At 34.9% G+C, this 13,054-nt stretch overlaps 1 protein-coding gene across 1 annotated transcript; it reads right to left on the minus strand.

Annotated features, from left to right (window-relative positions):
* Positions 1-715: 715 nt before the first annotated feature.
* Positions 716-4,699, minus strand: LOC113304028 (transcription factor bHLH68-like). Its single transcript, XM_026553131.1, has 9 exons — positions 4,140-4,699; positions 3,480-3,870; positions 2,978-3,052; positions 2,757-2,822; positions 2,599-2,664; positions 2,288-2,359; positions 2,046-2,090; positions 1,627-1,677; positions 716-1,276 (listed from the first exon to the last, which is right to left on the minus strand). Exons 1-9 carry the CDS (start codon positions 4,379-4,381, stop codon positions 1,142-1,144), a joined length of 1,143 nt encoding a protein of 380 aa, XP_026408916.1. The 5' UTR covers positions 4,382-4,699; the 3' UTR covers positions 716-1,141.
* Positions 4,700-13,054: the final 8,355 nt, after the last annotated feature.

The following is a 13,054-nucleotide window of genomic DNA, read 5'->3' on the forward strand; positions in this document are numbered from 1 at the left end:
CAGGAGTATTTTGCAATAATTCCATCCCTTTCTTTCCAAACATGGAGAAGTCCAAAAAGCTAAAAGCTCAAAAGACTCTCCATGGGCATATTGCTGGCTGAATACTTGTTTTTCAGTTCACTTGTGTTGACTCTTGTAGGTCAAGAACTAAAATATAATGATGAAACATCTTCATCGATCAAAAACAAGTAGTAGAAATTGACTTCCCGTTCAATTATCGTGTTCGTCCCGTTTGTTTGTGTAATGGCTTGCTTATAACTTTAAGCCCAATTGTGATTCCTTCCCCATGGGCCTTACTCAGGAGGCGATTGTCACGGTTGTTGTCATCATGAGTCATGACTGATGTCCTCTTTTAAGTGTATAGTCCCAATTATTACAGGCTCTCTTTTATCTACCAAAAAAATTTACTATAGCAAGGATTTGTTTATAAAACCGTAGTTTTTATTTATTTATTTTTGATCACTAAACGAAGTCACCCAGAGAGGTATAAAATATGCTTCCAGTTTTCTGTTGCTTTAAGCAGCCACAGATATGAAATTCTCCACTAATTATGAGCACCTACTGGCAACACGGATAAGAAATTGTAACTACATTTATGTCTACGCATTAGAAACTATACGTGCATGGAGTTCGCATGTGTACATCGAAGCGCGATACACACCTGAACCTCCCCATGCACCAGTGGTTATTCATTGAACTCTCTATGACACAGATAAGTAGTTAACCTTAACATTTGAATTACTAGTAGAGTTTACATATACAACAAAGCAATTGTATTAGAATACAGATAGATCGATGAAGGATAGGAAACCCCAACAAACTAATCTCGGATTAGAAAGAGATCAGAGTAGTAACACTAGAAAGAGGCCATGCACTCTTGAGAAAACCCTATTAATTAACTACTAAACTAGTAATATACAGCACATTACATATTTATTCTCGCTAAATCTTTGATAATTAGATAAATGCATAGCATCATGAGCAATCAGCCTTGATTCCTTTTCTTAGCAGAGTGACTGCTCATGATGTTATATCATCATTCCATGAAAGCTTCATTCATCCGATCGATACTTTGTCCATTCGGTACCACGGTACTGTACGTGCTGTTGATGACCTAATTAACACCTGTGTTTCCAGGTGCTTATCGGAAACCTCCACCGAGCGTTGGAGCCCAGAAATCTGCCGCGTTATCACTTCCTACTTGAAGTGTACACGCTAGTGGAACTAGACATAACCCTCTACTCCTCAAGTCCATCCTGGGTGCATTTTCCGAATCCTATCATTTTCATCAAAAATAACACGGAATTTGACTTCAGAACAATACTATAATAAGACATTTAGTTGCCGAAATGGAATTTATATTAAGGAGGTACTAGTTCTAGTAAGTTCGCTAAAAATATAAATTATCCGCTTGCACAAGGGTCATTACTATCACACCCAACGATTTTACCGAAGTACTACAGGGGCATCTGCTCAACGCTAGCTAGTACTAGTATTGAGATTTTCTTAAGTGGCTTTTACCTTACCTCCTTATACACCAACCCTCGTGCACTCGTCGGGTTACATATATTATTTGCAGTCCAGATACCATAGATATTTATTTGTAAAACAAATGGGAATCAATACCTGATCAGGAACTCCTCTTCTTTTCATGTTATTGGTGTCGACATGTAAGAGCTGCAAAATTATAATTATGCAACCATCATTAGCGTAGTGATTAAGTTTTTTCAAAAACATGGTAATGATTCTTAGCTATCTCTTTATACTTGCTTTCACATTAAGTTTTTATTAACAAATACTGTAGTACTTATAAGTCAATAAAGCTGAAAACTTCTTTTTTCTTTTAGCAATAGGAAAATACTAGTAAAACTTAAAGCTGATAATAATGTTCCAAGGAACAGTAAACAAAAGCCTAGAATGATAAAAGGGGTACTCTTGATAAGAATCAAGAGGCCTCAAGAATCAATACTTAATTTTTCTTCTTTATAGGTATTAGGAAGATAGTTAGGCCATGGATCCAATAAAGTGTTACATAAATAATTTACCTGACCAGGGTCTTCGGGAAATATACAATTCTTTTCTCCTTGAACCTATAAAAAAAGTTATTCTCTTTAATAATTTGATTAAGTCAGTGATTAATCAGACTAACCCATAACCCGTACCCATATTATTGCATGCATCAATTATCTAGTGTTGTGTACATGAGAGTGAGTGAGAGTGATTTGTGGGTTGCTGCTTTGGAAAAGAAGGAAACAAATATATAAGGATGCGTTTAGGTTAAACTTACAGACTGTTGTTGATGTTGTAGTTGTTGGTTCATGTTTCCTGATCCACTGCCCAAGTACGGCAAGCTCAGGGCCTGTTACATGTTCAATGGGTGGAAAAAAAGACAAGTATATGAGAATAAAGACTAAACAGAGAGATGTGTACAAAGTTGAACAAGGAGATAAAAGAAGTTGTTAAAATCAACTTTAAAGAAGTGATGAGAGAAATGAAACTTTAAGTGCGTGCTCTTACACACTGATTCCTTGTTGTTTGCAAAAATCTAAAAGTGATAGAGAAAGAAAGAAAGAGAGAGAGAGAGATGAGAGATGTAACCTCAATTTGGTTCTGGAGGAATCTAATGTACCCAATAGCTTCTAACAAGACTGAGGCTGTGTCAGTCTGCAAAATAAACCCACACAATTTTAGTCATTTTTTAACTATGAGTTAATTAACAAATTAGTCAAAAATTAGAGAAGTGATTAGTAGTATACCTTCCCGAATGGAGAAACTAGCTGGTGTAGTGCTGTTATTCTATCACCTATTTTCTCCTTTCTCACCTGTATAATACAGAAAAATCAAGTTAAGCTACATAATTGACGATCTAGCAGTATCTGAATTAACAGATTAGTGTACTGTATTTCTCTTCATTTTTGATACATAAGGAAAGTACTGGTAAGTCATGGAAAGCACAAAAATAGAGTAATAAATTTACCTTGAAAGTAGATTGTGTAGAAGATTGTTGAACCCTAGCTTTCTTAAATGCCCCACCTGTTGCAGTGCTATTACACTACAAAAATGGCAAAAATGAAGAAAATATTAACAAGATTTTTTCAGCAATAGATTTTGAGAGATCAGTATATATGTAACTGAAATACTAAACTAGTACAATTGGACTACTAAAATGGTACTCTTTTCTTTGTTCTGATCGGAAAATGAAAATATTTTGAACAAACTTATCAGAAGTAAGCGAAATGCAGCTTGAAGAGACAAAAACTTAAAGAATTACAGACCCAGAGAGCAACAGAAAGAGAACTATGTTGCCAAGAAAACTATTATCCCAGTAAGCTATTAGGAATAAGAACTTTTATAGAAAAAGCTGTTGATATGCCCTTGTGTGTCACCGACGTTTAATTTTTGTAGCTACTGTGAATTTCATGACTAGTTGCAGCTGAGTAAAATGATCTTAGCTGAAATCATTCTTTAGTACTACGTACCTCAGACGAATGATCTGGTTGTGGATGATGTTTGGTACCATGAGTATTATCAGACTTTGTAGTAGAGAAATCCAACATACTATTGCTGCTGAAACTAGTAACACAAGAACTTGGAGATGAAACTGGCATAACTTGATGATGAGGAGACCAATTAGGCACTACTCTTCCATTTGATGTCTGAAATTCTCCGTTACTAACAAGACCGTAAGCATAAGCCGCACTTTCAGATACTTCTTGTTTCACATGATCAACTATAGAACTATTATTATCATTTGCTTCAGATGGATAGAAAATTTGTTCTTCCCAGTTCTCTAACTTCTTAACTTGTTGATTATATTGATTACTCAAACCTAATCTTTCATCTCCTTCTTCTACAATTGGTGATCCTCCCCTATAAACCAAACAAGAAAATGAAATTATTAGAACTCGGCCATCATAGAGAACACTTTGAAATATACATACAGAGAGAGACAGAGAGAGATCAAAACATGCATAGAAAAAACCATGTAGTTGCATATAAATTTTAGCTAAAATGATTCAAGAAAGAGAGAACAGATTATGCATGATTTTACGCGTGCAACATTCCTGATTCGGCAGTAATTAAAGGGGTTGTTACATAGTGACTTAAAAGGAAAATCCGAGTGAGAGAGAGAGATTTACATGAGAAGTTGACACCAAGACTCGGGAAGTTCTTGATGATTATGATCATTTTCTAAGAAGTTCAAAGGAAGTGATGAAGGTGGGTATTGTGGCAGAAGAGATGTTGTCGAAGGATTTGGTTGTAGTTGAGAATGGAGTAGTGGTGGTGGTTTCACTGTATTGTTAATATTCCACCAATTTGGATTTCCTGCACTCATCATCATTTGTTGCACTGGCAAACTCTCTAGAAACCCTCTATTCATTCCTTCCTTCAATCCTCAAATCACTCTCAAAGAATCTCTACAAACTAGTTCCAGCACTTCTGATAGCTGCTTCACTACTTGCTTTGTTGTATCATATGGTAGAAACCCAAACCCTAGCTAGTTTCTTCTTCTTCTTAAACTTCTTCTCCTGTTTTACAGTGAGTTTTCAATACACATAGAATGATGAGAAGCTTATTGTTTCTTCTAGCTTCTCTTTTGTTATCTCATCAATCTCTTCTCTCTTTCTTTACTCCTACCCTTTTTCATGTTTTACTCTCTTTTTTACTTTCTTTCTTTCTATTTTCTTTCTTTATTTTTTTTCTTTTCTCACTTTACTTATTTCTGCTTTTGGTGCTTTATCACAAAGTGGAGCAGAAAAGGTGGTGGCAGTATTTTCAGGACAAATTTAACAAAAGTTGTTGCTGCTTTATGTGTTTAATTTGAGTTAATTTGGGTTATGTGTGCTTAATTAGGGTTATGTGTTTAATTAGGGTTAGGTTTAAGTTTTATAAAAAAAAATTGTGATGCAGATATCTTTAACATCTAGTACTTTGTTTTATGTCTAACTTTGAGTTCAATAATTCAATTCAAATAGACAGAATCTGACTAACTTAAACTATTAACTAGCTAGTACTGATCTTGATGATGATGCAAAAGATAGCTGTATTAAGGGATTGTGTTTTGGATTCTATATATTGTCATGTGTATGTCTATTCAATGAAAATTAAGCTAGTTCTTCACGTTCTGTACAATTAAGATAATGGACGGTGATCTGCATTTTTCACATTGCATATCTGTTGTGAATCTGACACTAAGGACACTTAAGGGTTTAAAGGCTCGCCGGGCATGCGCTAAGTATATATTCCGCGTCTTAATGTGGCTTCTTGTAATCTTAATGTGACTTATTTCATAAGGAATTTCATTTTTTGTATAATTAGGAAATCGGATGGTGATCCGCATTTTTTTTACATCTTTGTGAATCTACGTCTCAATGTAACTTCTTCCGGAAGGAAGAGAAAGAATATTTCATGACCAACTTTATGTGCATTGAACTCGACTTTTACCATTTAAGGGTAATGAGTTCATTACATCTCCAGTTGTATTAGTGTGGAAGTATATACACTAACTTGGTGAAAGAAGTACTCAACAGGTAGAGATGCAGGTAACAAGAAGTACCAGTACATATATACGTAGGTGAAATCACTATCAACAGGTATATTATCGAGAAAAAGTAACATATACCACCCTTCTCCTTGTCTTTAAAGGTTCAGAAGAAAGAAAAAAATGATCAACGCATGTGCATATAATACTAGTCTAATTTGTTCCCGTATGTACTGTATATATACTATTTTCCGTTACAGCACTTAAATATTCAGGGTTATATATTGTTTTGCTAATCTTGTTAAGCTTCAATATGTTTGTTTATAAGTAGAGCTTCATTACAGATATAACAAGATAATGGCAAACAAAGATTCAAACTAATGGAGAAAACAACAAATGGTGGGTGGCTCAAATTCAAAGAAGTCAAGAACCCTATAAAGAGGGAGCCTCGTCTACGGCAAGGTTTTGGAACAATCTAAATTAGGAAAGGGATGATTGAATGGACCACGAACCCAATCGATACTAGCCATGTGTAACGAAGAAAACATTTTTTTACTGGTAGGTTTACTAAAAAGATGAAGGGATAACCTATAACAAGCATTACAATCTATCTCAATTTGCAGTCTCATGCATGTATAAATTTTTTTTAGTTGTTTTCACCTTTCGGTTACGTTTATATGGCTCACAATCATTAGGGGGTCCAGAAAAAGATAAGAGTACAGAAGGTATATTATGGGCATATAACAAAGACATATATATATACAGCTGAAATAACTTGAATAGACCCTCTACATCCAATAGTGACCCTTTCCTTAGCGTGGGATTTGGTTTCAGAGGACCAAGGCGTGCAGCCATCATCTATCTGATGAAGGGTGCAGAAAACACCTAGATGAGTGCTACACTCCACATGAGACTACTTATATTCGCTAATTAGGTAGGTTTTACTATCATCAAGCTCTCTAGACTCCAAAATCTGGTGCAACGTTAGCTTAATTCTTTCAAGGTCTAGAGTCCTCTCACGGACACTACAAAATAAGTAGCTTTTAGGGACAGGCTGTTTTTTCAAAACCGTCCCTAAAAAAGATTATCTGGGACGCTCATCGAGTACTCGTCCCTATTAGTGATCAAATTTTTAAATTAAGGCAATAATATGACCGTCCCTAAAAGAAATGACGACCAAATAGTATTAGTGACGGTGAAACATGGGACGGTCAGAAAAACGTCACTAATATATTCTTGGAACGGATTTGGGCCTCTTAGGACGCTTTTTAGCCGTCCCAAAAAGCCTTTTATTTTGTAGTGCGAGGGGAAGTAGCATATGAGTTTTAATACATTCCACGAAACTAAGTACAAAAAAATTAAGTGTCAACAATGAGCCAGAAAGAATCAGGTATAAGCAATTGCAACACCGATCTGAAAAACTTGTTCTCGGTGCCTACCGGTAAAGAGCCGAACAATTTCGTCGGATTTATGAAGTGTTCAACACTGTTGTTACAAAAACAAGCTGGAGAATATAATAACGCGTACCCAGCTGCACAAAGAATTTAGCTCAAAAACAAATGAAATGACAGATAAAAAAAATATGGTTATGTAGATCATTTGGAATTGAAATCCAATAAAAGGTTAACAGAACAGAATTTTAGACTGTCTAAATCGAATAATACGTCCTCCCAAGATATACTACTGTATATAATTTGCTAAAAATATTTTGTGAGATTAAATAATTGCTTATGTCCATAATGACACAAATATCATATAATAATACAAATACATTCCCTTTGGAACGCTAAATTTAACTAGCAAACAAAACCTAAAATCTGAATCCTCCTTGAGTGTCATAATTATACTCTCTGCCACCTACTATTCATTCATTTTTTGGGAGTTAGGGATGGATGGATGGAAGAGACTGCCCGTACTGCCAAATCTTTGTCGGAGGCGCCATGTCTTTTCCTCCTCAAACACACACCTTTAATTCTCTTTTTGCATTTATAAATAGATATACAATACTCGTACATGATTATTAAAATGTAATCAATTATACATTTCTCATCTATAATCGGCTGTGCTAGGTGTGTGTCTGATCTATGATCTATCTCTCATTTAGTTATACAATCAATTATTAGATTAGATTCAATTGGATCCTTCCCAGGATGGGTTCCATTTTTGCCTCTGTATGGAAGGCCAGCACTATGGTGTGAGGCTTTTTATAGCTTTAGCTACAGTGCAGCTAGAGGGAAGCACTACGGCATATTTTACGACTCTAACGTTACCAAAAGTTTTAGCTTAGCGCGTTTGGATGAACACTCAGAAGTTGCTTTTTAATTTCTAGAAGTCAAAAAATCAGAAATCAATTTGGTAGTAAAATTTCTAGAACCAAATATGTCAGTTTCTTATAAAACAAAATAGTTTCGTATTTTGTGTCCAAACATGTTATTAGCGAGGGATGCAGATCTGATCCTCACTCTAATTAAGAAATGGACGGCCAAAAGTTTATGTAACCAAACTCCGCTTCTGTAAAATAACATCACCGGTCCATCGCTTTGTTTAAATATTTTATTTTCATAAAGAATGTTGTACCATAGTGCTTGGATTAAGGGAGGTTGAAAGTTTGAACCCTTGTACTAGCTGCTATCAGTTATTTCCATAGTATACTCAGAATATGATGTAATAATTTAAAAATAATTTCTTATGATTGAAGTTTTGTTTTTGCTACTAATAGCTCCCTTAAAACTCGGTTTAATTGTAATTATAGCAAAACAAATAGTTAAAGAGTGCCCCTCATCGAAATGACTACCCCTCCTAGCAGTGGGGAAAATACTTGAAAGAAAGAACAAAATAGTGGGAATTATTCAAAATCCAAACAGCTACAAAACTTAGATTTAATGGGCGCGTTTGAATTTAAGTGTTTGGACGAAGCCAACGAATTACTTTTATCTATTAAAAACTAACCGTTATCTGTTTGAATACTAGACACTACAAAACAAATAATATCTTCTGTTTTCTGTTCGGATGGAAACAAATAGTTAGTTGAACAGTCTGTTTGTAATAGCTCTTTGTCTCACATTTTGATTGTTCTGCGGAACATCTTCTCTCTGGTTATCATATTCTTCTTTTCCATGAGCAATTTGGTATATTGGCTTGGGGTATTGGCATGTCTTCAATTCGGTTTTTCTTTTCTTTTCATGACAAATAAGGGTTTCCAGGCCTGCAGATGTCACTGTTGAACGGTGGTAAAGTTATTAGGTGATGATACTAGTGTTCTAAGTACGTAACTCATCAATATTGATGTGGAGGAAAAACAAATTATTTCTTTTCCTTTAAAAAAAAGGGTGTCCAGGACTTTACAGTACCTTACTAATCCATGGATAGTGAGAACACTAATATTTGGATTTTGTTACCCTCCAGACTGGTAATTCCTCTTATCAGTGTCGTATAATATTTACTCTACCAACAAAGAGGGGTGAATCTATTATTGCATGCTCTCCTTTCGAAAGTGTTAATTTGACATGTTCATTTTACTGATTAGTCAACAAATATTCTCATCACCACGCTTGTTAAAAAAATTCTACCCAGCTACATATCTCCAAAATTCCATTGAAGGTTGAATTTAAGATATCACATGCACGTACACTCATCAGAAAGAATGCAGAAAATCAAAGTCAGAATGGGTTATGAGAAAAGAATGGTACAAGGAACTCCATCTATGTAATTCCTAATTTGTTTGTAGATGCATTAGTGTTATAAATGTGTCTTTATTAAGATCCAAATTAATTAATGAAGCAGCATATAAAGATTTCAAAACAGATTATTAAAGGACCAAGCTACTTTTCATGTCTCTAAAATTCTGTTTATGAACATGTGTCTAGAAATTTATCAAACAAAAGTTCACCTGCCCTAAATCAGCTTTATATTCCTTTACCCTGTTTTAGGTTTTGTTTTATATTTTTCATATTTCCTTTTGAATTAGTCTTCATTGACAGGAACTTATAAATATTAAAGGACCCTTTCTTTTTCAAATTTGATTTGAAGTGATCTTATGCTTTTATGAAGGACAAGTAACTATAGACGATTTTTTAACTTTTACGAGCTTCATCAATGTTTACGATCGATTGGTGTTTAAATTTCAGGCTATACTTCAACAACAACAACAAAAGAAAAAGAAACAAAGCTACCACATGAGGTAACCAAACTCCATATGTTTAAGGCAAAGATATGTGGTAATTAAGTACAGCAAACATGTAATTGTTATAGGATTTGAGATTTTAACCTGAGGTTGAGGTAAAATACAGTTTTTCAAAGATCTAAATATTGACTAATGGCTCACTTAGTAGAACAGTTAAAACTTTGTGACTACTTTCCACAGGTTTTTCAGAAAAAACAACTTAAACTAATTCCATGATGATTCAAGCCAAGCCACGTCAGCTTACTTTGAGGGATATACTCTGCGCCAAATGGTTTGGCACACAAAAAAATTATCCGGTTGATCATTCTCATGAAAAAATAATATCAAAATTTATTATTCTAAATATAATCCAATCGCCAGAAAGGTGATCCTGGCCTAATATTTTCCCTATGCTCGTTATGTTATATCCAGTTAACAGTCAAATGAGTCTTGTATAGTCGTCCCAAGATCTTTCCAAATGATCTACACTTTGTGATACGCCCTAGTTTTACAAACAGGTAATTGACATAAGTAACTAGCTAATCCGTATGTTGGTTTGCATTCTCATATGTCAATCATTCTAATCCTTCTTTTTATTTCGTTAACTATGATTGTCATAATGAAAAAGAAAGGGAGTACTGCTCAATATCTATAGTCTTCTTTTAACCATGCACGAAATCTTTAAGAAAAGTATGCTTGCTCAAGAAAAGCACATTGAGAATCAATGCTAGCATCTTATGACTCTGGACCATCAGTTTTTTTATAATTGTCCCCACGTATGAAACTTCCACATGTTTCACAAAGTTTATAGGCCCACTGATATATTAGATGTGTATCATCTAAGCTAGCTACATCCACTTGGTACACCTAGCTAAATCCAAATGACGATCTTCTTCTTATTAGTAGAGCAAGCCGTGTGATGGAGGTTTTCTGAGTTTCAAATTCTAAGTTACTAAACGCTTCAAAACTATCAGATACAGAATTGAGAGACCTGCAAGGCTGCAACATCTTTATTTGGATCTGATTGGCGATTTAAATTTTCAACTTGGCGTTTGATTCGGGACAAGTCAGATGGTAGATTGTTTTTTGTTTTCGGTGTCTGACTTGGCCCATGCATCTGATTCGAAGCTATTTTGTACCTAATTAGCTGGACACAGATCTATTTGAAATAAAAAAAAATATATGTAATTTTGTTTTTTCTTTTTTCTTTTATATATATAATTAATTAATGAGTTAGACTCAAACATTACAAATTTGATTCAGATGAGTCAAAGCATGTTTGTTTTTTTGCTGATTTGGGGTCTGAATCTGACTCGACCTCTAACTCGGCTCGGATCAGATGTCAGATCGTTTTTTTTTTTTTTTGAGATAGATCTGACTCGCGATTTGAATCTGACCTAACCCCTGACTCGGACGCGTTTGAATCAGATGATAAAATACCCCTGACTCATGGGAACAAGTAACTAATTCATATTTTTGAGTCAAGTGAGTCAAATCTAACTTAAAAAACAAACATATTGAGTCAGATCCAGATGAGTCGGGTGATTTCAGTCAGATCCAGACGAGTCAGAAGAAAACAAACATGCTCTCAGTTGAATCGGAGAAAAAAAAAGAACAACTTCTGCTTTAAGTTGGATCCCTACTATATCTTTTACAAATCTCGGATGAGAGTCTGGAAAAACTTATTTGGAACCCGGCTTAAAACCATTGATAAATTTCATCTTCCACACTTCTTCCACTCATCTATAACTTAAATTCTGCGGTAAGACTTGTTCTTATACGCATGGTGTAGTTGCAAGTTTCCTCACAACCACACTCCACTATAACTATAATCAATATTAGGTAATCACCATTAAACTCTCCATTGATTTATCAAGATTTAAGTCGGTTTACAAGATGGATACAAGTATTACAACAATCTTACATGATCCTAGATTTACTTTCTCTCTCCTGATTTCTTATCTAACTCTCACTAAAAGAATCCCCCTACAAGCAATAACCTCTCCTCTTTATATAAGATCTTACGTAGTGGATGACAGCTAAGAGATCCTTTATTTTCGGAATCTCTATGCGATACACTCGCTCATGTACACTCTCTCGTTCTTGCACACACTATACTTCGCATAGATCTTCACACTTTACTCGTGACTTTGCTGACATCATCCGGTGCGTCATCTCAACCTTGCTGTGTGCGATCTCCCTCGTTTAAGTTATATAGTCTTTACTTCGCATGCTTACTAACATGTGCGATATTTCACTCCTACATTTTGCCTTTTTCTCATTTTGCTTATTCTACAGAGTGAGCGATATGAGAAACTTCCACCCTATATTATCGCATATGCTTGTCTTTTCACATTTTACTTTTCCGGAATCCAAGTTTATCTATTTCCACGTGTTGATTTTCTTTCTTTTTACTGGTTCAACCATTTGCAACCGGTCATATTCTTTTACCTATTTATTGATTCTTCGTGGAAAATAATCCTTTCATCTTTCTTACATCGTCTGCAACTACACTTTTCTTCTATTATCTCTCTTGCCGCTGCTGTTCCTTTTTATTGTTGTTGTTGATGTTTTATTTTTGCTACCTGCTACTATTTTATCATAATGATTCTCGAATCAAAGTTTGTTTTCTTCTACCATGATTTATTGATTACAACAGTTACTTTTGGCTAACCCAATTCCCATACTGTTGCAGGAAAAGTTCTTCTCTAAGTGCTCTTAGAATAACCTCTAAATCTTCTTCTGGTGTCGAGAGTAAAGAATTGCATAAGAGGAAGGCTTCGCATAACAAAGAAGTAAGAAATACCCAATTTTTTTTAAAAAAAACAATATTGTTGCCTCTATTTCTTATCTATTTTGTTTTCGCAGACTTCCAATTCTGAGATGGGTAATGCCAAAGGACCTAAAACTAAGAAATCTCGCAAGCTTACTGTGATTAAGTCGAAGCTCTCTATTCTTGATTTTAATGTCGGAGATGTCACCCCTATAACAACAGTTCAACCTTTGCACACAAATTCTCCTGTTACTCCTGTAACAACTCAAACTCTTGAGGAAAATATTTTTATTTCTCCAGTTCAAGCTTCTGATGCGAATACTTCTGTTACTTTTGAAGAAATTTTTCCTTACAAGGAACCTGCTGATCAAGGGGTAAAAGATGCTTCTACTATTGCCTCTGAGAATGTATTGAATATGGATCAAACTTCCTCTTCGTTCATCAATACCTATTCTCAACTAAACCCTGCTGATTTGTCTATCCCTACAGATTTCTCCATGCTTTCCCCTTCTATGTCTATTCCTTCTTCTTCATCTTCTCCTTTTTTACTAAATTCCTTTTCTCTGAGTAAGAAAGCTTTGGATAGTGTGAAGTCTGCTTCTCAAGCTCTATCCGATATTATCAATTCTGCTCAATC

The sequence above is a fragment of the Papaver somniferum genome, chromosome 8 (assembly GCF_003573695.1).
Source record: "Papaver somniferum cultivar HN1 chromosome 8, ASM357369v1, whole genome shotgun sequence".
NCBI lineage: Eukaryota > Viridiplantae > Streptophyta > Magnoliopsida > Ranunculales > Papaveraceae > Papaver > Papaver somniferum.

Bases quoted from the DNA above. Each gene is read 5' to 3' on its own strand.
- LOC113304028 (XM_026553131.1), bottom strand. From the start codon at position 4,381: ATGAATAGAGGGTTTCTAGAGAGTTTGCCAGTGCAACAAATGATGATG. The intron at 2,823-2,977 runs GTAAATTTATTA...TGTATTATACAG, and splicing joins CTACACAATCTACTTTCAAG to GTGAGAAAGGAGAAAATAGG. The intron at 2,665-2,756 runs GTATACTACTAA...TTTATTTTGCAG, and splicing joins TAGTTTCTCCATTCGGGAAG to ACTGACACAGCCTCAGTCTT.